This window comes from Thermobia domestica, chromosome 16 (genome assembly GCF_964235325.1).
Source record: "Thermobia domestica chromosome 16, izTheDome1.hap1.1, whole genome shotgun sequence".
Taxonomy (NCBI): domain Eukaryota; kingdom Metazoa; phylum Arthropoda; class Insecta; order Zygentoma; family Lepismatidae; genus Thermobia; species Thermobia domestica.
In genome coordinates this window covers 136829746-136854208 of record NC_137469.1, presented here as the reverse complement: position 1 = coordinate 136854208, position 24463 = coordinate 136829746, and the positions used below count along the sequence as shown (strand labels likewise).

Sequence of the window (24463 nt, the reverse complement as noted above, 5' to 3'; positions counted from 1 at the left end):
GCGGTCTGCGCCACACATGGTGCCTGCCATTGGCATGGTATAGTTGATAACGTGACTTGTCGGACCATATGATGTTACGCCACTGTTGCAGTGTTCATCCGTGGTAATTGATGCCAAATGCACGCCGGAGTGTCCGATGACGCTGGGTTAGCAATAGCACACGTGTAGGCGACTGCCCCCATACCCGAGGACACGTATGTTCCGATGGATTGTCCACTGGGAGACGTTTCTAGCACGACCAGTGTTGAATTGGACCGTGATTTGTTGCACAATTACTCTCCTGTCTGTTGACCACTCGTCCCAGATGTCGCCCGGTCATTGAGGGCCTCTGGACGCCCGGTATGGTGTCTGTTATGGACTATGACACCTTCATTCACCCATTCTCGGTACACCCTCGACACGGTTGAACGTGAGAAGCCGAATTCCTGCACCACCTCCGAAATCGAATGTCCCATGCGTCGGGCACCCACCACCATGCCACGTTCTAGTGCCGTCAACTCACGACGACGTTGCATTTTACTGTATCACTTACAGCCAATTCCCACAACATCTTATACACAACTGAAGCCGTTGCGGAGCCCTGCAGGTGGCGTTGAGCACACGTGGTGTCCATCCGCGAATCAGTGACCTGCTATCTCATAAGTTTTGCTCAGTCAGTGTAAACCATAATGGGAGTGTTTTAATTGAGTGCGTGCGTATTTCTTTTTTCCTTTCAGTCATGAGATGAATTCCCTTCGCCTGCTGCATGTGACGAGATACGAAGTTGACGTAATGACTGAATATGTTCGTGTAATGATCAATTTTTTCTTCAAATGCTCACCAATAGTTAAGGCAAAATAGTCGATTGTCCTTCTTTGGGACGGTTTAACTTGTTAGTTATTTGACTAATCATGTACTAGGTTATAGACAAAGATTGGAATAATATTATTAATAATTTTATCATCAATAATTAAATTAGTAAATACATTAAAATGAATTTTTATTAGGTAGAATACTAGCATCTGGCTAGCTGGGGGCTGCGCCCCCAGATCTCTGCGTTTGCTCCGCCTACATTTGCGAATCTCATACGTATCACTTTTTCAGCAACAGTAACTTTCGTGCATTAGCTCTTGGGGGCTTTGCCTCCAGACCCTCGCGTTTGTTTGACCTACGGTCTCGCACCTCTTAAACCCACAATTCTGTCAACCTTCAAGTTTCTTTTCCTATTGCAACTGTCTAAAAGATGAAACTTTTTATCCCAAGAAGACGGCCATTAAAGTAACATGGAAATTTCTTCATCCCTCTTTTAAGCCCCTTAAAAACTAAAAATATTCACTTTTGGCAGTTTTCCTATGAGTTAGTCCCGGAAGGCTACAATCATGCCAAATTTCATCATTCTAATCCTGCCGGAAGTGCCTAAACATTTTGGGATGTAGATGTCCCATATAAATAACATGGGAAAGATTTTTCATTCCCCATAAAACCACGCTACATTTGGAAATTTTTATTTTTGATGATTTACTTAGGTGACGCTAACGAAAACGTACAAGCACACCGAATTTCAGGTTTTTATTCCAAGTACCTAAAATATGAGATTATAGGTCCAAAAATGACCCATTTCAATAACATGGGGAATTTATTCATCCCTCCGTTAGACTCCCTAAAAAATAAAAATATGCACTTTTGGCAATTTTCCTGTGGATTAGTTCCGAAGAGATACAATCATGCCAAATTTAATCATTGTAGCTCTACAGGAAGTGCCTGATAATTTTGAGGTGTAGAACATGTCTCATATAAATAACATGGGGAAGATTTTTCAGTTCCCCATAAAACTGCTGTAAAGTTGGATTTTTTATTTTTTATTTTTAGTCATTTTGTTAAATAATCCTAACGTACACGCATACCAAATTTCGTTTTTATTCCAATTATATATATAAAGGTTACAAAGTATTACAAATTTTGCCAAACGAAGTGCAAATATGTTTTTGGCAATAGTGATTTCCCAGGTCGATGTCGTTTTAGCTGCATACAATTTTATACCAGAGAGATATGAACGAAGAAGCAGCAGTTTTTTTATTGATTTTTTTAATCGTGTCCATGAAGTTCGATATAAAGTTTACCTGTAAATAGAAATGAAATGAAATCTTTGAGTTTTACGTCCCACGGTTATGCCGGTTAGGCTAAAGGAGACGGTGATGATGAGTAATGAATGAAATGGTGAATGAAGAAAGTGGGAGGAAACGGGAGAACCCCGAGAAAACCCACGCACACGGTGTTTGTCCACCACAAAGTTCACTTGACGGGGGCTGGGATCGAACCCGGGACCCTTAGCACCAGAGGTGAACACGTGAACTGAGCCACCGCGGCCCCTACCTGTAAATAGAGAGTACTTATTGATGTAAATAGTGCACTTTTAAGTCATCTAAAAATTAATGGGAACTAGAAATATTGTATGCAGAGTTTCCGCTATTTTCCTAACTACTGATACGCACAGATTTTTATAAGTGATTAACTACCACTGACATACAATAACTTATTATGTGATTAGCTATGTATTTAACAATTTAAGTTTAAAAAATATCCCGAAGAAATACAATCGATAATTTGGAATATTGATGATAAGCATTTGAAGAACTTGTTCATCATATTGAAGAAAGAAAAAGACAAACAAAACGAATTAGGGATAGCTTAAACTGGAGTGACCGCAAAAGTGGGTAGATGATGGGCCATGATGTACATGCGCAGGGCCGCTTTTTCACTTAGGCACTCTAGGCACGTATCTAAGGCGCAAAATTGGAGGGCGAAAAAAGAGAAAAAATTAAAATACGCTGGTGCGGAAAATGTCATTTCCGTTCCTGATGAGCTGTTTGATTACAAACAAACTAGAACTCGGCGGCTAATGTAAATGTGATACGTATAATTTTACTTTTCTTAATTGAAAATAGAGATTTATATTACTTGATAAATAAGAATACTTAAGGATAGTTATCTGAGGATAATGGGGGAGGGGGGGTGGAAAACAAACTATTCACTGTCCTAATAGGAAAAATCCGTGTTTTCTGCTTTAGCAGACAAAAGCCGATACTGGAAGTGATTCCTTGTGCACTTATTAATTATAATAATTTACGAGACACCTATAAATGCAAACTCCGTCCATTTAAAACCACTAGCTAGTCACTAAGCCGTAAAGTAAGAAACGAACAAGAGTGGCCAAACCATGCCATTATCCTTTCCTTGCGGGTGCCGGTTTGCAAGTCTGGGACACGGTGGGTCCATAGATGGCGGATGATGGAAAGATTAACTAAAGGGCAAAAACAAAGAAAGGGGAAAGAGTAAGACAGTTAAGGGAAAATCCCTCCCGAACTAAAACTGGCAAGGTAATAACTGACGGAAGGGGGTGCTCTAGAAATAGTGCGGGGGCGTAACAGTTTGAAGTGCCTAGGGTGCCGGGGAGGTTAAGTACGGCCCTGTACATGCGCATCTACATTCTATGATGGTCACAACTTCGAATTAAATGCTCTTTAACGATACAGTTTGCTGCTGTATTCTGAATAAACTGCACAGAGAGCAAGAAAACGATAGGAAACCTAGCGTTGATAGGAGACAGTATGAAGGGCAAACAAGACGTAGTCAATAGTTCTTCATATACATTTCTTGTGAATTCATGACTAATCGTACACTGTCGACATTTGTTTTATTTCATTCCGTGTAACTCGTTCCCTCCGCTTTCTTGCTGAACTTTTTCTTGAGCTCTGATCGTAAAAGACCTGGGGCTTCGGTGGCTCAGTGGTAGAGCGTTCACTTCTGGTGCGTGGGGTCCCTGTTTCGATCCGTGGCCAAGTAAGTTTTTAGTGGACAACATCGTGTTCTTGGGTTTTCTCAGAGTACTCCCGTTTCTTCCCACATTCTCATTCCACCAATTGTTCCATCATTCACTTGCCTTAATCATCGTCTTCCTTAGTCTAAAGGACATCAATCTTGGGACGTTATACTAAAAAAAATAAAAATAATACCACTGCTGGATGATCGTTCGAGCTCGTGAGCGTCACATCGTACACAATCAGTGGTGGAGAAGGAAATGTACTAAAGTGTATTCAACGTAAGAAGCACACCTGAGATAAACAAAACAGTTTGTATCACACCGCGTCAAGCACGTGCTTCACGGCGAGATTTCTGCTTCGGTCAGCTGTTCTTTTTCCGTGCATTCCTCGATCTCAAAAGCAAGATATATATCTCGGTTATAAAGCAAGCATAGCTAGAAGGTAATTTCGGGGGAGGGGTGTCCGAGGTTCCTCCGGAAAATTTTTGGGCGAAAAACGCGATTTTAGGCTTAATTTTAACAAATTCTCCAAATTTCGGGAAGGGGGTCCGGAACCACCACCTGGCTACGCTACTGAATGGAATTAAGTAATAGCGCTAAGTAAATGTTATTATCAACTTACAGAAACAAAAGATAAAATAATTATAAATTCACGTTAATCTGAGGTTTCTTCTGAATCGCTCAACGCAGTAACTTGCAGGTCATCATCAGAAGATTAGCAGATTCATTGTTTATGTTAATTACAAGGCGATCCACCAAGGTGTCAGAAAATCCGTCCAGATACCACATTTTCTCTTCTTCCTTCAGCACATGACGAATATTGTTTTTACACATATCTGGTGTCACTTGAGTCCAAGGCAGTTTCAAGCAGCAGCCGAACGTCACGTAACTTAAACGTGGTATTGTTTCTGGCTACAAAACCCTTAACAAACGCCCACACAGTTTCTATCGGGTTCAGATTGCTGTGCTGTGGTCTCTCAATCATTCTCCCAGTCTGTTTTGCGATGCTGTCTACTACATATAGGTTTTCGTTGTTGAGCAATGTTTTGCGCTTTATTCAGTAGTTTCACTTTAACATCGGACTCTGAGAAAGGCACTTTCTTTGCTGTTAACCACTTAATTATTTCTTGTTTTCGCCATGAGGAGTTTGGAAGTCGTTCGAGCCTTACGCTATGGTATGAAGCATTATCCATTACAGTAACACACCCGGAATCAAGTTTAGGCAATATTGTCTCAAACCATTCACGAAAAACGTCACCATTCATGTCATCATGGTAATCACCACCGGCTTAGATTCAAAGATATGAGCACCACCATCTATAAATCCACTATCACTGCCTATATGAACAACTATTAGTCTTTTTCCTTTGCCCGTAGGATTTTTTAGACTGGTTGATTTTCCAGACAAAAACGCCTGTTTTTTTAGAACATACAGTTGTGTCTACCCATACACTGGATGTAGTGTGACCTTCGTTCACCCAGGTTTCGTCTAAGTAATATATGGTTCTATTTTCCGCTCTGTGTTTACGAATACTTCTCAAATATCGTCGCCGCCATAATGCAAGTCTTCCCTATCTAAAATAACATTCACTTTATTTCTCTTGAGAAACTGAAAACCAATATCCAACAACAATGTGTAGAACGTAGTTCGTTTGAAACTAGGCAACATATGGTCACTATTTACAGAACTCAAAATTTTGTTTAGTGTAGGTGGTTCATTTCTTAGAAAGAAATCATTCACTTTGCTCCGAATAGCATATTTCACAAAGTCATCCACCTTCACTAATTCTGTTTTCTGTCTGTTCCTCTTTTTACCCGGAACAACCCTGTTTCTTTGAACTCTACGTACGTTCACAACACTCGACTCAGAGACACCAGTATATTCTGCCGTTAATTTCACTATGTCATTCACTAACACAGTAGGATTGTTTTCCAGCAGTTTATTGAACACGTTTAAAACAATTCGTTTTTCCCCGCTCTTCAATGGTTTTCCTTTTGGATGTTTCATCACTTGACACTGAACAGAAGCACTACATGTAGCCGCCATGTTTTCAAATTGTAAGGTGACTTTTGAGGGCGGGACTTTTGCAATCTCTGTTGCAATGACTGTTGCAATCTCTGCGTTTCTTAAGGACAGCCATTACACTTTTTTAAAAACGGTTTTTCTTTATTATGGTTGTTAAGAACAATTCAAAATATATTAAATTTGTACCGAAACATGCGATTTTTACCTTCTGTTATCGAGGAAAAACAATCGTCACAGTGTTGCTAACATGCAAACCGATAAGTATCTATAACAACAAATGTTAAACACTTGAGAGAGAGAGGTAAATGTAGTAGAGAATAAACATTTATATAATATATATTTTGTCAGTAATTTGTAGTAGGATATTTTGCTCTGTGAATTAATATTTTTTTCGTCTCGTCTAACAAATGGGTGAAGAAAATTATACGAAACAACGTGAAAAAATAGTTCCTCTCTTTAACCAATTACAAATAAGCAATTACGTCAATCATGGAACTATATTTATAACTCCAGCCAAGTACATTTCATTGTAGTACGTCATTTGTTTATCCCAGGTGTGTTTCTTACATTGAATACACTTTAGCTAGGCAAGTGTTTCAAATGTTTGGCGTGGGTAGGATTGCCAGATTTAGTAATCGAAATACCGGAACACTAATTTCAGGCTATAAATAAGGTCAGGGTTCCTATTCATTTGGTCAGAATCAATTAATTACTTGTCTTTCCCAGGTTACTAATCACAATTTTCCAGTTCATTATACACACACTTAACACAAATGAAGCACCATAAGGGATGTATAAAGAATGTTAAAAGGTAACATAAGAAGAGCTGCCTGGCGTCCCTTACTCCAAACTCCAATTTGTTCTGTTTAACAAGTCCTAAATATTGAGCGAATTACCACACTCTCTCTCCCATTTATGATTGAGGAGATATTTTTTTCTTTATCGCGTCATCATCTGAGTCGGAAACATTATCCTAAAAGAAATACAAATTTAGAAAGAAAAAGTACATTTACTGTAAATTCAGAGCTATAAACAAAAAGCAAATCTCTTTAAAAACTTACGTAGTTTCTCCAAAAGTTCGGCAAAAGAAAAATCTAGTATCAAAATTAAGCAAGAGACATACCGATGGCTTTAAGTATTTGAACTACCACTTCTTGTGCTAGACTAAGTTGTTACGGAATTTTAACCTGAAAATTTGACTTCACTCTGCACCGACAAAGACTTCACTCTACGCCCACTTGACTGGATAAAACACTTGTTTGTATAATTGTTCGTCAGAACACAGAAAACAGGGCGAAATAGACAGATTAATGCGACTAACATGCAGCGACTGAGAGCAGTACCACCACTGTTTATTAAAATTTCAACAATGACGCAGTCCTGTACAGTCGATGGGAGTGTAAAATAACTAGTAGTTGAAGTCTGTCATCGGGAAACATTGTTCCATTGAAAGTGATATTCAAGAAATTATTGCCATAACGTATGTCCCCTCTTGAATATTTTAAAATCCTTTTCTCCCCTGTGAAAGCTAAACAAACCATAAGACAAAAGAATGGATGTGATTTTCAAACTCTTTGTTTGTTTAGTAAAATTAATTAGCTACACAAATCTTTCTAAAATATTCAGTTTTTAGGTGAGACATACTATTTCTTTCAGGTTTCTTTTTCTGAAGAAGAATCTGAAGAACGAAAACTGGGACAAACAGGCGTCCCGAAAGCGTCTTTCGGGACAGGTAATTCATTGAAAACCGGGACGTCTGGCAACCCTAGCCGTGGGCAACCTTCTGCATTTCCGTTAAGAGTCAGATGCTAGTTCTATGGGTTATAGTGCTTTTGAATTTCTCGATCAGTGTCTTTTATCACATCGAGTCTCACGGTAAATGGCTTCTGGAAAGCCAGCAAGCAGAATGGGACAATATACCCTTGCTGCAGCTGTAACTCATTCTGCAATATCGTATAATAGCTCATATTGGTGGCCATCCCATCGAGCATGATCAATAGTGGTGGGATAGAATATCTCATGTAAGCAACAACTTGAGTGTGTTCGGATGGAAACAGATCAGCCTCAGTATATCACCAGATTCACATTCTTCTTTGATATTATTATTATTATTATTTAACGGTAATATGGACTCTGTTTACCCTTTTTAGGACGAGAACAGGGAGTGGATAAAGAAATGGAAGAAGAAACTGCAACTGGGATAGATGTCAAAGGAGATGGAAATCCGGGACCGAAAACTGGAAGAAACCTCCGAGGAAAAAGTAAGCTTTCATCCTTTCTACTGTACTTTGACCATTATGACAGGATACTATTCGTTGAAAATTGTAGACTTTCATGTCTCGGACTGGCATTAAGGTTAAAATATTATCGTGTTCTACTTTAACTTTTATTTAAATTATTTACTCCTAGAAAAAGTCTATGAATACAAATTCATAATAGTCCACACTGATTCAGTTATGCAGCTCTCACCTCTGGTGCGTGGAGCCCCTGGTTCGATCCCAGGTGGTGCCACATGGGCTTTTTGGTGGAGAAAACGTATGTGTGGGTTTTCCTCCGAGTTCTTCTGTTTCTTCTCACTTTCTTCATTCCAATACTTTGTTCATTATCATCAGAAAAAATCATAATAGCAAGAAACACGAAGAAAATAATCTTTGTATCGGTATTCCAGTGTTTCCAAAAGTCACAACTTCGAGAAACTTCTCGCATAATGTGGTCTAAATTACAATACTCACCTTGCTACTGATCTATATCCACTTTCCGTAGCTAAGATTTCTATGACTTCTGAACTGTTACCTACATCAAACCAATTAAAAGAATAGTGTAAAGAATTTCAATTATTAGAGAAGGCAAATGTATAAGAAAAGAAAAAATATGCCTCTATCTCGCAAATCTAAATTCTTCGCTAGAATTCTCTCCTGATTACTTGCATTGTTACTCCACCTTGTCTTATCGCTTTCCTGTATTCATTTTTATTAGTGTTTTCAGAATGTGAAATGCTGTAATTGACAAATCGTGAAATTATAATTGGCCCACTATTGTGATAAAATGGCGTCCTGTGCGTACTATAACACACTATGCTCTTAAATTCCCTACTAGTGTGCAAGAAAAGCGGTACCAAATTTAAGGAGAATATAAAAACTGTTACCAAATATGCCGTTTATTGAAATAACCAAAATAAATCTGAAAATTTGGCAACTAAAATAACAACGGTGAGTTATTAAATCTTGCATTATTCTGGTATATAAAAACCACTGGGTGTAACAGTCTATCTTGAGAGCGTGAGCCAATCCAGCGCCATCTGTCAGCGACCGGCTGAACTACGTCCAGCCTAGCGACAAACACGAGGTCACCATGTCTCTAACAGGCGTCTCAGGAGCTTTCTAGATCTAGTGACTCTCACGTTTTTTATTCACGTGACTTTCCAGTTTGCCTCACGACGCTGGGTGGACGCCGGAAATTGGGAAGCATCGGCCAGGAATCGAACCAACGCTCTAACCACTAGACTACAGTGTCCCCTAATTCTGTTACATAACATACTAATATTCATTACAATACGATGAAAATAAGTTAACAATCAAAGTATAGCCTCTTGTGCTGGATTGCCTGCAGCCATCTTCCTTTCAGTTCGTCGATACCATGTATTGTCCTTAGAGGCAAAGAAGTAAGTCATTACTGTTTCCACGTCCTATTAGTGAAGCATTATGATTTCGGGAAGTACGGCATGGACCGAAACAGATAGTAATCCGAAGAGGTAAGGACAGTACTATATGCCCCGTGTGGCATCAGTTTGATGCATCAAGTTCCTGGCTTTTGTGCTGCGTTTTTCGAACCGAGTATGGTTTTTCGTTATTCTGTTGCAGCAAGGCGCGCTTTTTGTTTTTGGATTTCCAATGCAGGATATTTTCATCGTAGTGCAGCATACATCCGCTCCAACTGCTCGGAATAAATGTTAGCACCGATTGTATGACTGTTAGCAACGAACTTGAAGTGAATTACCCCCTCGTAATTCCATCCCATACAGAGAATGAATTAACACTCGAAACGGCCCTGTTTGACGACCAGTTCTGGAAGTTGGTCCATGCTGAACTACTATTTTTGCCTATGTAAATTTCTAAAAAAAACACTTGCTTTTCGTCGCATTTCACAACCCATTTCTGAAAACAACATGTAAATTTTGCAGTAGTTCTTGGCACACATCTACTCTTCCCTGGACCTGAACTGGGTTCAACTAATATGGCACAATGCAGCAGCTTGTGATGGTTTTCCTGAGATCGTGGAGGTGAAGTACTACAGTAGACTGGGGCATGCAGAGTTTGACAATTGTGTATTTGTGGATGGATTTTCCTCAATGGCGTTCGTATGACTTCAGAATCGGTTACTTTGGGGCGGGCGGACCTTGCCTGATCTTCAACTTTTTTACAACCTGCATGAAATTTTTGGAACCAATAAACTGCTGTGCTATGGTTTATTGCACCTTCCCCTTTTACATTTGTTTTGGGTTATTGCTGGAGTGTTATACCCGAGTTGGAACTCATACAGTTACAGTTCATGGATCAGACGTTGTTGAGCACCCATCGTTACTTCTGCTAAAAACTGATTGAAGATACTGACGGAGTGGAGGCTTCCGTCCTAAGTAGTCTGCATGCCACATTACTTTTGGGCCAGCCTGACGTTCTGCTTTCGGTCGATCACAACGTATACATGTCTCTGCTATTTGGATTGTAGAAATATTGCAAGATATGACAGTTTTGTAACAAGCTGTAGAATTGTACAAAGTATAGCCTTACATTTTCTGCGTTATTCAATCAAAATCAAAAAATATGTTAAACCAGTTAAACCATTCAGGTCTTGTTTCAACAACATAATAGTGCCTTCCTACAAATTTAGGGATATTCGGAGATCTTGGTCACTGTTCCTTTCTTCTGCCTTTTATTCTTTAGCTTCTGTTTGCATGTTTTTGTGCTACGAGTGTTTACGCGTTCATGTGCTTTCGCTTCTTGGTTCCTCTTTACGTGGCTCGCTGTTCTTTTGTTCTAACGTGCTTCTGTTTTACCATACACAAACATTAGAGTAAAAGATTAAAAGAGTGAAGAGAAAATGAAGCAAGAAAAAATTCCTTATTCTTAACAGTGGAATGGAATGAAAACTCACCCTAAGCAAGAAATGGGAGGTAATTACAGTCGAAAAAGAGAAAAAAGGGTAAGAAGAATTAGAAGAACAGAGAGAACTGAGGGAAAGAGGCAACAAAAGGAGACAGATGAGTACATACACAACAGAAGTGAAACTAATAAAGGAAAAATCCAACAGCAGGAAACGAAGGAGAATTAGATGAGTACATATGCAAACAGGCAGAACTGGAAGAAAAACAGGCAGAACAAAGTTCAAAAAATCCATGAATGATATCTTTGGGTTTTCAGAAGGAAGAATAGTATGAATGGAAGACACTGTTATGATGCTGAAACATTAGAATTTCAGCAGAAAATCAAATCACGTATTAGGTTTGTTTAAACAGTTAAAGCATCTAAAAGATAACAATTTAAGAGGAAGAAATAGATCATAAAGAATAGCTGACTTACACAACATTTATGATGTACACGAAATTTATGTACTGGAGGTGAAGGTGTACTTCACGAAACTTCCAAAAGAAAGTATTCATGGGGACGACAGTAAATCTGTTTACGCTAATGCTGCAGTTTTACCAAGGAATGAAAATATAGTAGTGTAACAGGAATTTGGGCTAATAAGATTTATTTTCATCGTGAAAGAAATTACAATTTCCGATCGCCAGTTAATTAGGCAGAGATCAAAAAAGTAAATTAAAAAGTAATTTGTAAATGTTTCCTTTTATTTACTGCATTTAATATTTAATGCATTATTAACTGTTCTGTTTCGGTGTTCGCTGACACGTTCCTTAGCAGATCCAGACAAGTTATGCGCGACCCACCTGACTTCTCGGAATTTCCTCTTGTGCTGTTTTCGTTGTAGTTCCCGTTAATGTGACGTTCGGATTTTTCTGTTGTTCCAGAATAAATAAATTGTGTTATTGCTTTTAATGAGTACTTATACTTTTAATGAGTAATGAAAATTATCAATGAACTGAACATTAATAGTTAGCTTCTACTTTTGTTTAGTCATTTTGAGTTTCTTTAAACAGTCGATAACCGCTACTTAACATTTATTTTCAGGAACAAAGAGCAGGCCTATTTCTTCTAGTGAGAAAGAGAGTGATGCTGCAAAAGATAGTAGTACAGAACCAGAAGATAGTCGCCCGAAAAGAAGACAGGCTAGAAGGCGTCGAAAAAATAACGAAGATGAGGCCATAACTGAGACAGGAAAGAATAATCCAGCAGATATTAACTGTCTTGTAGGAAATGAGCTGAACGTAAATAATGAAAGTAGCGTAACTGTAGCTGAAGATACAGGGGACAACGCTGGTACAAGTACTGTTAACATTGAAAATTGTGTTTTAAATCAAGATTTGTCAAATAAACAGGCGTCTGAAGAACCTCTTATTCAAAACAGTGATCTGCAAGAACAAAGTATTGCATGTGTTAGTGGCCATGATTCCATTAAGGAAACTGGTGAGAAAGACTCCTGTATTGAATCCGCAGTGAACGAAATAAATGATCCAAACAGTACTGCTGATGAGACTGGTACGGAAGAGCCTCCAGCAGACTTTGCTGACAGTGAGGAAGAGAGTGACGATGAGTTGAAATTCCTTTCTCAGCAGCGGCCTACGCGATCTGGTAGACTTCCGAAACGAAAATCAATGTTCGAGTGCAACTTCGAGCCAATTCGAAAACGCCGTGCTTCTGGTGCCTCTTCCACGACTTCAGAATCTAAACCACGCAAACGTCCAAGAAGTCGATCCCGCAGCAGAAGCCGAAGCAGAAATAGCATGAAATCAACCCCACCACCTCCCCCTTGGGAAGAGTTCTCTACATATTCCTCTGGCCAAGACAATGATACTAGTAGTAGCAGTAGTGATGATGAGGATGGAGATGATGGTCGCGATAGCAGTACTTCAATAGTAATCGCGCACTCAAATGATATAGTTCCATCTGATAGAGAAACAGCAGTCAGTGCGGTGAGCATGGTACCAGAAATCGCTAATCTGTCCGAAGTCGAACCTGGTTCTTTGGTTGTTGTAGCCACACCTGCACCTCATTTGCCTCAGAAACACATCTATCAAATATTTTTGGTGTCTCCTTCCGGGCGGACAACACCTGGGCCTCCTACTTCATCTCTTCCACCAAATCCAGCCCCTTCTGTATCCCAGTCGCCGCCAACGTTCTCAGGTAGTAACTTCGTGTACTATAAGTCGTCCACTGTCAGTAGACAGACTACAGAACAAGTGGTTCACGAATCATCAGGAAATTGTGCTTCGAGATGGACATCTGAAACCACAACCACCACTACTACAGTAAAGGAAGAACATATTTCTTGTTCGCAAGCACCAGATATGAATCAGTGTATTGGGAACAGCTATAGCAAAACTCCAGAACATATACTGTCAGATGTTATGGAAAGTGAATATCCCTGTGTGTCAAGGACGTGATGCGAAGATGTATTAGTGTTATCAAAATATTTTCTTGAACATTCGTTTTTGTGTTTTTGTTCACGCGCATAGTAACAACGCTTCCGGTTACTATAGACGGTTATCTGTAAACATGTATAGTGTAAAAATTGCGATTATCTGTATTGAAAAATTCATACTTATTTAATTTCTGATTTTCCAAGTTCTCTTTGCTTGAATTTGTAGAGATTATTTATGGAGATTATTATTTATACGTATATGTACTGTAAGTAGTTCTTATTTTTATTATCATTTTAAGTGCTGAAAGACACTTAGGAATGTATTACTTAGAAAAAAAACGAAACGATTAAACAGTTTGTAAGAATAACTGTAAGTAAAATATTGTAATTTAGTTATTCAATAAGAAAATAATTAGACTGAACATTTATAAATTATATCTAATTTGAACTTTTTTTTTTTTTTTTTTAACTTTGGGACATGGATTTTAGATACCGATTAGCAAAATTTATAAATCATAATATTGTTTTGCAATAAGGATTAAGACATACTTAAAATGAATTCAGGTGATAAATGTGATTTGTTTTGCAACTTAAGGTAACATTTTTTTATTTATTAGAATTTTGCTGTAGAGTAAACTTATCTCCATATATAGAGACAAGTTTTTTTCTTCTTTGTTTTGGTTTTGGTTAATATCAGCTTTACAGAGACGAAAATGATATACGAATGACGTGGTGTAAAACCTAATTGGAATATATACTATAACCAATTTCAGTTTTGGCGTTGTTCGATTGGTTTCCGTAATTGTACATGTGTTACAGAAATAATTCCTGCCTAGTCTATTAACTTTAGTAGGTTAGACTACTCTACGATGTTGAGTTAATAAACAGTACGCTTCTTACCAGTTCTAACAGTGTTCTTAAAATGGCCTGTCGTAATGTATGCCAAAACTTTGTAACCTTTGATGCTTACGATATATATGCATAGATATATATTTTTTCATATTTAAAGCCATTGACATTAAATAGGAAATGTTGATGAAATTGTCTTCTTGATATTCCATATTTGAACCATGTTCTTGTGAAATATAGGTTTCATATGGTAACTTTTTGTGCCCAAAGTAAAAGAACGTACATACTAAATGAATGAATTTTAACTTCTAATGTGTATTCATTTTGGTCTATTAGAAACAAACTTTCTTGCCTGATTCTTTTATTAACCATATTGAGTATGGAAAGTGGTGTTTATATTCAGGATGTCCTAATAAGAGTAGTAACGATTTGTAAACGTTGCAAAGGGTGAATATGAAACATTGTTGCCAATGTATTGCAGTCAAGCTCAGCATTATAAATACAACAATCGTATTTTCTTCATAAATATTATTTCAGTTTAGAAAAGCCGAGTAAACCATTCTTAGTGACGATTCTAAATTTTAAGGTCTTGCTTCTTTTAATGATGCAGCGTGTGGAAATTATTTGGATACACTTGCCTTGTACAAATTTGCCACAAATAATAAAATTTACGGTATTAATATCAGGCAAACGAATTGCCTATTTGATTTAGCTACTGTTCGGTCATGAGCGAGGACCAAATGTAGTGTAGTACAAAGCCGCTTTTCGAAGGATATTGTAGGATTCTAATAATTTAAGTAACTGCAGAAGTGAATGGTGAAGAACTTCCATAATATCCATACTTGGCGTAGCCAGTGGCATTCTGAACAGATCGGTGTGTTTGGTAATAAATCTAGCAATATAACAAACGTTAAAAATTATTCCGTATGCGTCAATAACATAGTCTTTTGCTTGGTGGCAAATTTCATTTACAATACCTGGAAAATATATCTGTCTGACGTTCGACTTGTATTTGAGACATTATGCATTGTTAAAGACTTTGTTTATAATTATTAAAATCAAATTTAGACATGAATTGTAAAAATTAAAAAAAAAATACTACGAGGGATAGTCGGAAAATAATTTCCTAAGCTGCCGATTTGTGGAAGAAGAAAAAACATGAACAGGAGGAGACGTTATTCTTGTGTTTCTACACAATTTCCGCCACTGTCGTACTCTTTGCGTACTGCTTCAGAGGTTTCAGTGTTCGCTGTTCGTAATACTTCTTCTAAATACGGACGAATGTGCATACAGCAAGATCCACTTCTTCGTCGCTGCTGCCAAGGACGGTGGTCCTGTAATCTAGCTCTTGGAGGCCAAATAGTGTAGTATAGAACGGCTTATACTACGTACTGTAAGGATTCTTTTTGCATTATTGTCTGTGCACCTGCCAAATGCCGAATTCAAACTACGGCACGTTATTGTTAGGTGTCGTCATTCAAAACCTCGATGTTGTTTCAGGACGCAAAACACACACATACGCATTAACCTATTTGTCGTATCCTTCTTAATGCCTTCTTCAAAGCAGAAGAGCAGTATTAGTAGTAGGGGACGTCAGCTTGAAATTGTAGGGCAGTTAGTCCAGGCGATTCCAACCGATCTTCGCAAGATGGGTGATAGTTGCTGCCACTTAATGGAGTCCCGCGTTATCATGTAAGGTAACTCTTGCTATCAGAAGGTGTCTCTTCCTTCATATGATTCTTCAGTCGGTTCGATGCCTGGCAGTTCATTTCATGAACAGATCTGCTCTTCTTTCTTTTCAGACATTACTGTTCGGTTTCTGCTATATATATATATATATATATATATATATATATATATAAACAGTAGCACATTGCAAAGCTCAAATGTATGAGAGTTCTTGGGGGGAAAATATGGGTATTTTTTTTTTCGACTATCTCTTGTATTCAAAGTAGGTAATTTATTTTCCATTGGTGCTTATATTTGTATATATTTTTTTTTTATTTTTATATAAATGTAATTATGCCATATATGTAAGTGAGAAACTAAGAGAGAGAAACAAAGTTAGATATAAATTTCAAACTTATTGTACAGTTTATTTATAGCAGGCGTAAGCGTTACATATAGTTTAGTTATATTTTGTTTTGGTATTTTTTTTTAAGTGATCCAAATAAAATTCCAATGATTGGCATTAATGTAAAGTTGTTGTGTGTAACTTATTACCTATGTTATTTGATTTTTTGTAATTTATATGAAAATAAAAATGAATTTTGTTTCTATTTCTTTTGTGTTTTCGTTATATCTTTTTATTGGTGAGAACCAAGATTAAGCTCCATAATATATTTGCACTTTATAAGCTCCATAATATAATTGCACGCCTGAATTTTTCAAAGTTCCTTAAAATTGCCACTTTGGCAACAACGAATTCGAAGTAATAGAAGAAGTAGTAACAGGATAAAAATAACGTGACTTCCGAACACAGCTAACAATTCGCTGTTTCAAATACTCCGCTCCTCCTGTTAATTAATGTAACATTTTTAGAATAGAGTAGTAGTACCTTGACAAATCCAGAAAACTTTGTTGTTGAAGAACACACACACACTTTTGTTTGTTTTTGTAGGGATTCAGTACTTTTGAACTTTGTTCGAATCCCACTGGGTGATTTTATTTATTATTAGAGCAACCCACATTATGCTTTTTGTTTAATTATGGTTTATTGTTACAAAAGTTGAATAAAGAGTAATGGCACGACTGTTATAATTCACAAATGGCTGTATTAACGGTGAACATACATGCTACATACCTTCAATGTACTCACCCTCCATGTCCACGACCTTCTGCCACACGTTGGAAGGCGCCGTACTCCGTCAGCACTTTCTTCTCTGGTGATGTCTTGCAGCGACCGCCCTACGGCATTGAGAATGGCTTGTCTGGTTTTGTATCATTGTTCACGAAGTGGTTTCTTCATCTTGGCAAAAAGGTCGTAATCTTAGAGAGACATCCGGCGAATACGATGGATGTTCCAGAATCTCCCATTGCCAGGCACGTAAGAGATTAGTCACAACATTGGCTGTGTGACAGCGTGTATTGTCATGCAAGATGATAAGGGTTCTTTCGTACCAAAAGATTAGGGCATTTTCTCCGAAGTGCGAGACGCAGATGGTGTTGCAAAAAACTGCAGTAATATGGCGCATTCACAGTCTGCCCTTCTGGTACAGCATGGCGTCCAGAACGTTGGCGATGTTCCACGTTCTCCCTGCCTTCACGAAACACTTTAACCCTTCGCGCAGTCCCGGATAACATTTTCGTGCACTATGACCACGGGCCACTTCAATTTTGATTCACGAGCGCTGTTCCTCTTTAGTGAACATCATTTAGAGCACATCCACTCGCGATACCAATTTTACGCCACTGCCCTCATTGACTGACTGACACTACAGCATTCCCACTCACCACAGTTCCTCAGCTGACATTCCCTTCGCAGGCGCTGCCACCTTGCGGTTCTCCGTCACTTAAATGGCGTGTGCAGGCAGGGCTGACAGTACTTTTTATCCATCCCATGTAATTTCAATCATTATTTTACATTAATCGTGTATAATGTATAATATTTAATATACATTAAATATTCTAAATATCTTGATGCATTTATTAATATTTTATGCAATCAGTTTCTTTCATATTTAATGCACTGTAAACAGATATGCTTTACTCGAGTCGTTTTTTCACTTGTGTGAGCCTTAGAAATGCATATATACAGAAAGGGAAACTAAAAGATGCCACCAAAAAGTACAGAATGTGTTGAAGTTGAAGAGGTACACATAACAATATAGTGTGGAGTTCTTGTGCACTTTTTGTACATACCGAATCATCATACATAACTGTGCAGTTACACTTAGAAGAAAACTATTGTTTATTCATTGTTGGCGGAAAGTTTTCTCCTTCATTTCCTTTTTTCTTTTCTCCGCTTCAAAGGATTACACCGAAAAGTTTACAGAAATAAAAATGAGCTTTTCATTGTTGCATTGTTATGTTCTCAAAGATTTTGCATTGTATTTTTTTTTTTTTCAGTAATACAGTATGTTAAACTTGCAGTTAACAGAATTTTCCAAGAGTTGTACTATATGTTTTAAGTTATGCTTCGTGCTTTATTTTCTAAAAGTGTGCTTTATTATGCTTTTAAAATTAGCTTCTTTTGGACCCTTACAACCACAACCTTGTTCAAGGTACCAAACCATATCTGTAAATTGCTGTTATGCTTTTTAAGCTTTTGGGTTGCCCTATTTATTATTATTTATTATTATAACTTTTCTGCTGTTATTGACGTACAGATTTTTATTACGTGTGTTACATGGGGATGATTGACATTTTTCTATAACATAGGCGTGAAACCTTATCTTTATTTCCCAGTGTAATTCCTCCTCAGTGCAAGTCACTGCTTACATCAATTCATAAGAGTATCGTAAACCTGAAAAAAATAAATAAATAAATCCGCACTTTTAGTATTCAAGGAATTATCATCAGCCATAATAGCTTCACCACTACTAGAGCATAGTTTATTATTATTATTATTAAACTATCGAGCACAAAAATGGTTTGAGGATACTCAATTTAGTGTGTCAACATTTTATTTATTCAGAATTAGCTTTTACACCTATATACTTGTTTTTAAACAGCTTTCCACGCAGATCGCACTATTTTTTTTCAATTAAACGCCTTAATAGTTTCCAGTAGTCTGCTCCAGTCACTGTATTATCGTTTGGTAGAGATTCTATGATAAGAACGGCATCAGAGTTTTATAAAACACCAGCAATCCCCTTATCCCGAACCATAAAGTAATAATGTAGTATAAGAAGTTTCAGCTGCTCTTCCCGCTGAAACTGTGGCGCCGCCACTCAAGGAAGTTGGGTATTACGAACTACTAAAAACAAGAACGAATCAAATCGTTCAGAGCGCGTGAGTCTGATAGAATTAGCCAATGATACACTTAGTACTGCCAGTAGGAGACGATGCAGTTAGTTACCACTCTAGCCGGTAGTGTCGCAGAATCACTTTTGTTGCATTGTGGGAACGATTTGAATGTCCATTAATAATATAGGGAGTGGTTCATCAGGGTAATCAGTGTCCCGAACGATCTTACATGAAGTATTTTGGGAGTGGGAATGGGGTGGATTCTCAGGTTCAAAACGGTGGATGTAAGTTATATCCTGGATTTCGAATTTTTAATAAAATTTGCTTATATCCTCGTTATGAAGATAAATGATGTGCTCACAAGCAAGCACTCTTTCACGTTTTCTTTCAGAAAAGTTTGTCCGGGGATAAAGCAAAATGAGATAGGGCTGCACTAGGGCATATTTGATGTAGTTCCGGAAAAGGGCGATCTTTCAATTCCGAGGAGAGTAGGGAAAGAACACTATACTCGCTACCGATTGTGTTCAGCATTCAGACATTTAAGAACCTGTATGGCCGATATTTTTCTTATCTTCTGCCACAAATCTGTGCGCTCAGCACTTTGTCAAAGAGTATTGTAACCTCTTATACGAAATCCCAATAGTTTGACCCCGTGTTTTGGCCGCTCTCGCATTGTTTCCGGGAGCGGTGCCTACACGGGGGAGACAGGGCGACACTGGTGCCAAGCTCGCTGCCGGTACTTTAACTGCCATATGGCAGCGGGTGCATAGCGGTGTCAACAACCTACCGGCAGAGGTGCGGTCGGGGGGCATTCTCTGAAATGGGCGACTAACTCGTGCCATTGGATCCGGGAGAGTACGTGTGACCCCATCACGTCCTCAGTGGGGTAGGTAGCTTCGGCTGCCGTACCTACCGGCGGGGATGAGCCTTCGGGTATCCCCCAGATTGGCAACTAAGCCGTGCCCTTGGGTCCGGGAGATAAGGCTGCGTGGTACCCCAATACGCTAAAATGTGTGGGTAGCTGGTGTACCCAAGGTGTGGGCGGATCCAGCGCCCTACCGGGAGGAAGGTGTAGGTACTGCCCTCAAAGAGTGTGTAATGCGTTCTCTTGGGTCCGGGATGGGATACCTAGTATCCTAACGCATACTCGTACCCCAGGAGCGCTGAGGAAGTGGGTCACTTCTTCGTCCCAGTAGTGTGAGCTGGGTGCAGGAGCCACGACCCTACCAGGGGAGCCGCCGCTCCCAAATGGCCATTGTCTTTAAAGGTAGACAGTCTACATCAGCCATTGGGTCTGGTAATGTACGGTTAACCTCTTCCGTAAGAAGAGGTAGTTCCGTATTGTTTGGACGGCCCTACCGAAGGAAGGGTGTGGGTGTCCCTTCTAATGGTGGCTTACACGTACCATTGGGATTCGGACAAGTAGCTTAACTACAACGTGTACGTGGTACCTAAACACGTTAAAGATAGGTAGCTCCGTATTGTTTGGGCGGACCTACCAGGGGAGACACGGCTCCCAAATGACAATGTCTGCCTTTGAGCAAACGGTCTACATCAGTCATTGGCTCTGGTAATGTACGGTGTACCTCTACCGTAATTAGAGGAAGTCCCGTATTGCTTGGACAACCCTACCGGGGGGGAGTGTCGGATTCCAGCCTGCGGGGGGACCAAACGGAGGTGGGGGAGGGGCCAATCCCAGGAACCTGGGTAACGGCTCTAATCCTGCTAAAGGGAGGAAGCTCCGTGGTACATGGGCCGGCACCAAACTCAAATGGAGACTTAACACGTACCATTGGGTCCGGAATGAGATACGGGAGTATCTTGACGTGTGCGTGGTACCTCTACACGACAAAGCGGTTGCCAGTTGAACGATAGAGGTAGGCAGGGCCGGGATTGAACAAGCCCCCTCGGGCGTTGCCTGGGCCCCCTGATTGGGTTGGACTCTGCCGGGCTGTGGTCACACCGTGGGATTCGGTAGCTTGTGAGAGCCAATCCTAGGAATCTGGGTAACGGTGAACACGGGCGGGAGGTGAGCTTGCCTTATAACGCTCGGGCGCCATGCCTGCAGAGCATGGTAGGACTGACTCGCTAGCAGTCTGCCTCAACCAGTAGGTCTACTGGTAGGCACTCAGGACTTCGGTCTGGCCGCGCAGTGGGCGTTTCCCACTCCCTCAGTGAATGGGGATTACATCGCTTAGGCGAGTCAGAATTAAGGGGCAAATTCTGACGGTGCACTTTGTGCATGTGAAATCAATAGCGTATTGAGCAACTACGGGCGGGGTGCGACACATTTTAGCGGTACCCATCCATTAAATAGACCAAACGGTCGCGGGCATGCTCTCCATACATGCAACTAAGCGTGGCACAGTAGACCACTAGCATCAAAGTTTCTATAACACAAAAAGGACTTTGATTTTGCAATACCATGTGATGGACGATATCAATGTTTTCTGGATCAGCATTGTTGAAGGTGAACCGGAGCGAAGTTCATTATCAATGGACATCTGACACTTCTGAAAATCTACAATTTAATTTTTCACAGTAGCATTAGAAGTTGTAGGGTTCCTCAACTGTCGACACATATCAAGATGGATTCTTTGGGGTTTCCTTCTTGTAGAGACACTCGATAAATGCTCTTTTTCTCACCTGCTCTTCCTTGGCTATACCTGTTTACAGAACCATTCTGTCCATTTGCTAGACCTGGAGAAAAAGTAAATTGTGGGGCCAATGATTTAGATGAGAATTCCGTATCCATCATGAATAAATTATTTTGTGCTAACTTGGACTATGCATATAAATTATAGTGATACTTCACTGAATATTTAAAACAAGGGAACAGCACACCGTAATCTAACACAGTTCTTGGTATACGTTAAACAGCATTCGCTGCCTTTTATATGGCATGAAATCCATTAGAATTCAAACAAAATTCATTCTTTATAGGAGCAGCTCATATGCACTTTTATGTTTCCAAGCTATCCTGTGTCTAAGGCTGGGAAGTTATAGAATAGATATATGCTTCCATCGTATCTATTGAAAGATATCATACCAAAATGTGTAAGATTTATATATCTAGAAATATTTTTTAAATATGGAGTCAGTGTATCAAGAATATATTACTCTCTCTCCTTAAGAGTATATTCATAACGAAAATGGCAGAAATTTATCATTTGTGGTTTCAACGTTGATCACTATAAAATAACTGCAACAGCAAAAAGCTGTTTAATGCAACGAATTCAGCGTCACAAAAATATAATTTGTTCTCATTTTTATCTCAATTTAAACTTAACGAGTATAACGTTTTAAACACGATAGCTAGTAGTAGTTCCTTTGTATGGATTCACTATCGTAGGAATCTGTTTCCGCCCTTATTTTTAGAAAAGAAAAAATTGGAAGCTGTGCAAATCTTCAGAACTTCCGGTTTCAATTCTGACCTCCTTGGATAAAGAACTCTAAAGGTTGATTCATTTATATTGTGCCGAAGTCAATATGTAACTACCTCGCATGAGCAATACGAATAGGGTGGGTCGAAAAAACTTTTTTTTTTGAAATTTGAAAATGGGTAGTGCGCAAAAGTTGCTACCCGTGGCATAGACTTTGCACGAACAATTTGGGATTTTTCGGACCACCCCATACCCTGCCGCATCCACCTTGAAAATCTTAAGATTTTGGTAATACGGCAACCCACTTAATTCTACAGAAACGTCGACTGTGGCGGCTTCTTTTCTGTCTATAATAGAAGGCAAGAAATGTTCAGAGCATAAATTTAGTCTCATTGACATTAGGACTTGTTTTTAGAATACCCTAAATATGCAGCTCTCTGCTTGTTTTGCGTTCAGAACCAATGCAAAACAACCCAGAGCTCACGACGAGGACGTGGCTGCACTGAGAGCTCCACTCATACACACACCCTAATTAAATAATCTCTGTCCATCAATACAGCTTTTAATTGTAATTTTTAGAGAGTTCAGTCCTTCGATTCAAATGTGATTCATTTGTTTTCTCGATTCTAGTGTCGCCTTAATTGTCGTCTCTCTATTCTTGAAACCATAGTCTTTGGATGCTGCTACTGTCACTAATTTTATAGTTCGCTCGACGGCTTGCATATAGCAAGGAAATATCACTGCAGATTCGTCTACCATCGCGCAGGTTCGAATATTGTCCTCTATTTCTGTATCTGATAACGTCCTGGTAATGGGAGGCTCTGTACATCGGTCGAAAATTAGTCGGTCATTTCGTGGTAGCAGTCCGCTTCAAACCTTAACCGGGGAACAACAAATTCACGAATCTTTTTCGGTGTTTTCTGCATCTTTGCACGAGTTTCCTTGATCTGTGTCCAAGCTACTGTCCTTATTTCATTGCTGGGGTCAGAAATCTTCACAGGAAGCAAATTTTTCAGGATGTGCAAAGAATTAATTTGTTTGAATGACTCTATGGACTATTTTTCTATATCCATGAGTAAAAACTTTGAGAAGCAGATGATATTTCATAGATGTCTGACTCCTTGTGTGCATGAAGGCTGTAGACGAATTCCAAACCATACCGGTGCATAGACATGAATGACATATTCTACAAGAAGTTTAAAATTGTTGCTTGGATTGATGGTGCTGACATAAAGTCCTAGTATTTTGCAATGTTGGGTAAGTTACTTGTAAAAATGTAACGCGTTACAAGTTACTTTACTTTCCCTTATAATGTAACGCATTACTAACGCGTTAGTTGTTCCCAAAAAGTAACTGTTACCCTACTTCGAAAGTAACGCGTTACTTTTAGGTCCGAACTGTGAATATGTGGAAAAAATCTTATTGCTTCAATTTTTCGTACTACTACTACTACTACTACTACTATATTATTATTATTATTATTATTATTATTATTATTATTATTATTATTATTATTATTATTATTATTTACGAGTACTTATTTGAACAAAAGCTAGAAAATGCAGGATACAATATTCTTTCCTAACAGATATAAAACCAGTCAGAACCAGACAATTCGTTATTTGTTAAAGTCCAGTGTATCTTTTCAGCGCCGAGATTGTATGGGACGTACATTACGCGGTTTAAGGTGGAACCCAGAGTGCACCAGACGCGGGTTTTAGGGCGCAGGTTGTCGCCATGATATTTTCTGAACAACAATTGTTATTGTTATGACATTCTGAATCGCTTGATGTAGATGCAAGAACAAATTCTTACTTGACAGCTATATGAACATTTTCATATAATGTAACATTGACTAAACTGCCATTAGTGGCGGATCCCAGAAAAGGAAACTTTCTTATTATATATATATAACTCATCCCAGTGTTTGAAGCTATTAACAGTAGTTCTAAGTAGCAGTAT

General features: G+C 38.9%; 1 protein-coding gene across 1 annotated transcript in view; it reads left to right on the top strand.

The window, feature by feature from the left end:
- LOC145673451 (uncharacterized) overlaps window positions 1-16489 on the top strand; it is a 94636-nt gene extending 78147 nt beyond the window's left edge. Inside the window, exons 11-12 of the mRNA XM_081743163.1 lie at window positions 7976-8086; window positions 12011-16489. Coding sequence (XP_081599289.1) covers window positions 7976-8086; window positions 12011-13383 — 1484 coding nt within the window. The 3' untranslated portion in view covers window positions 13384-16489. The remainder of the gene's footprint in view (window positions 1-7975; window positions 8087-12010) is intronic.
- Window positions 16490-24463: the final 7974 nt, after the last annotated feature.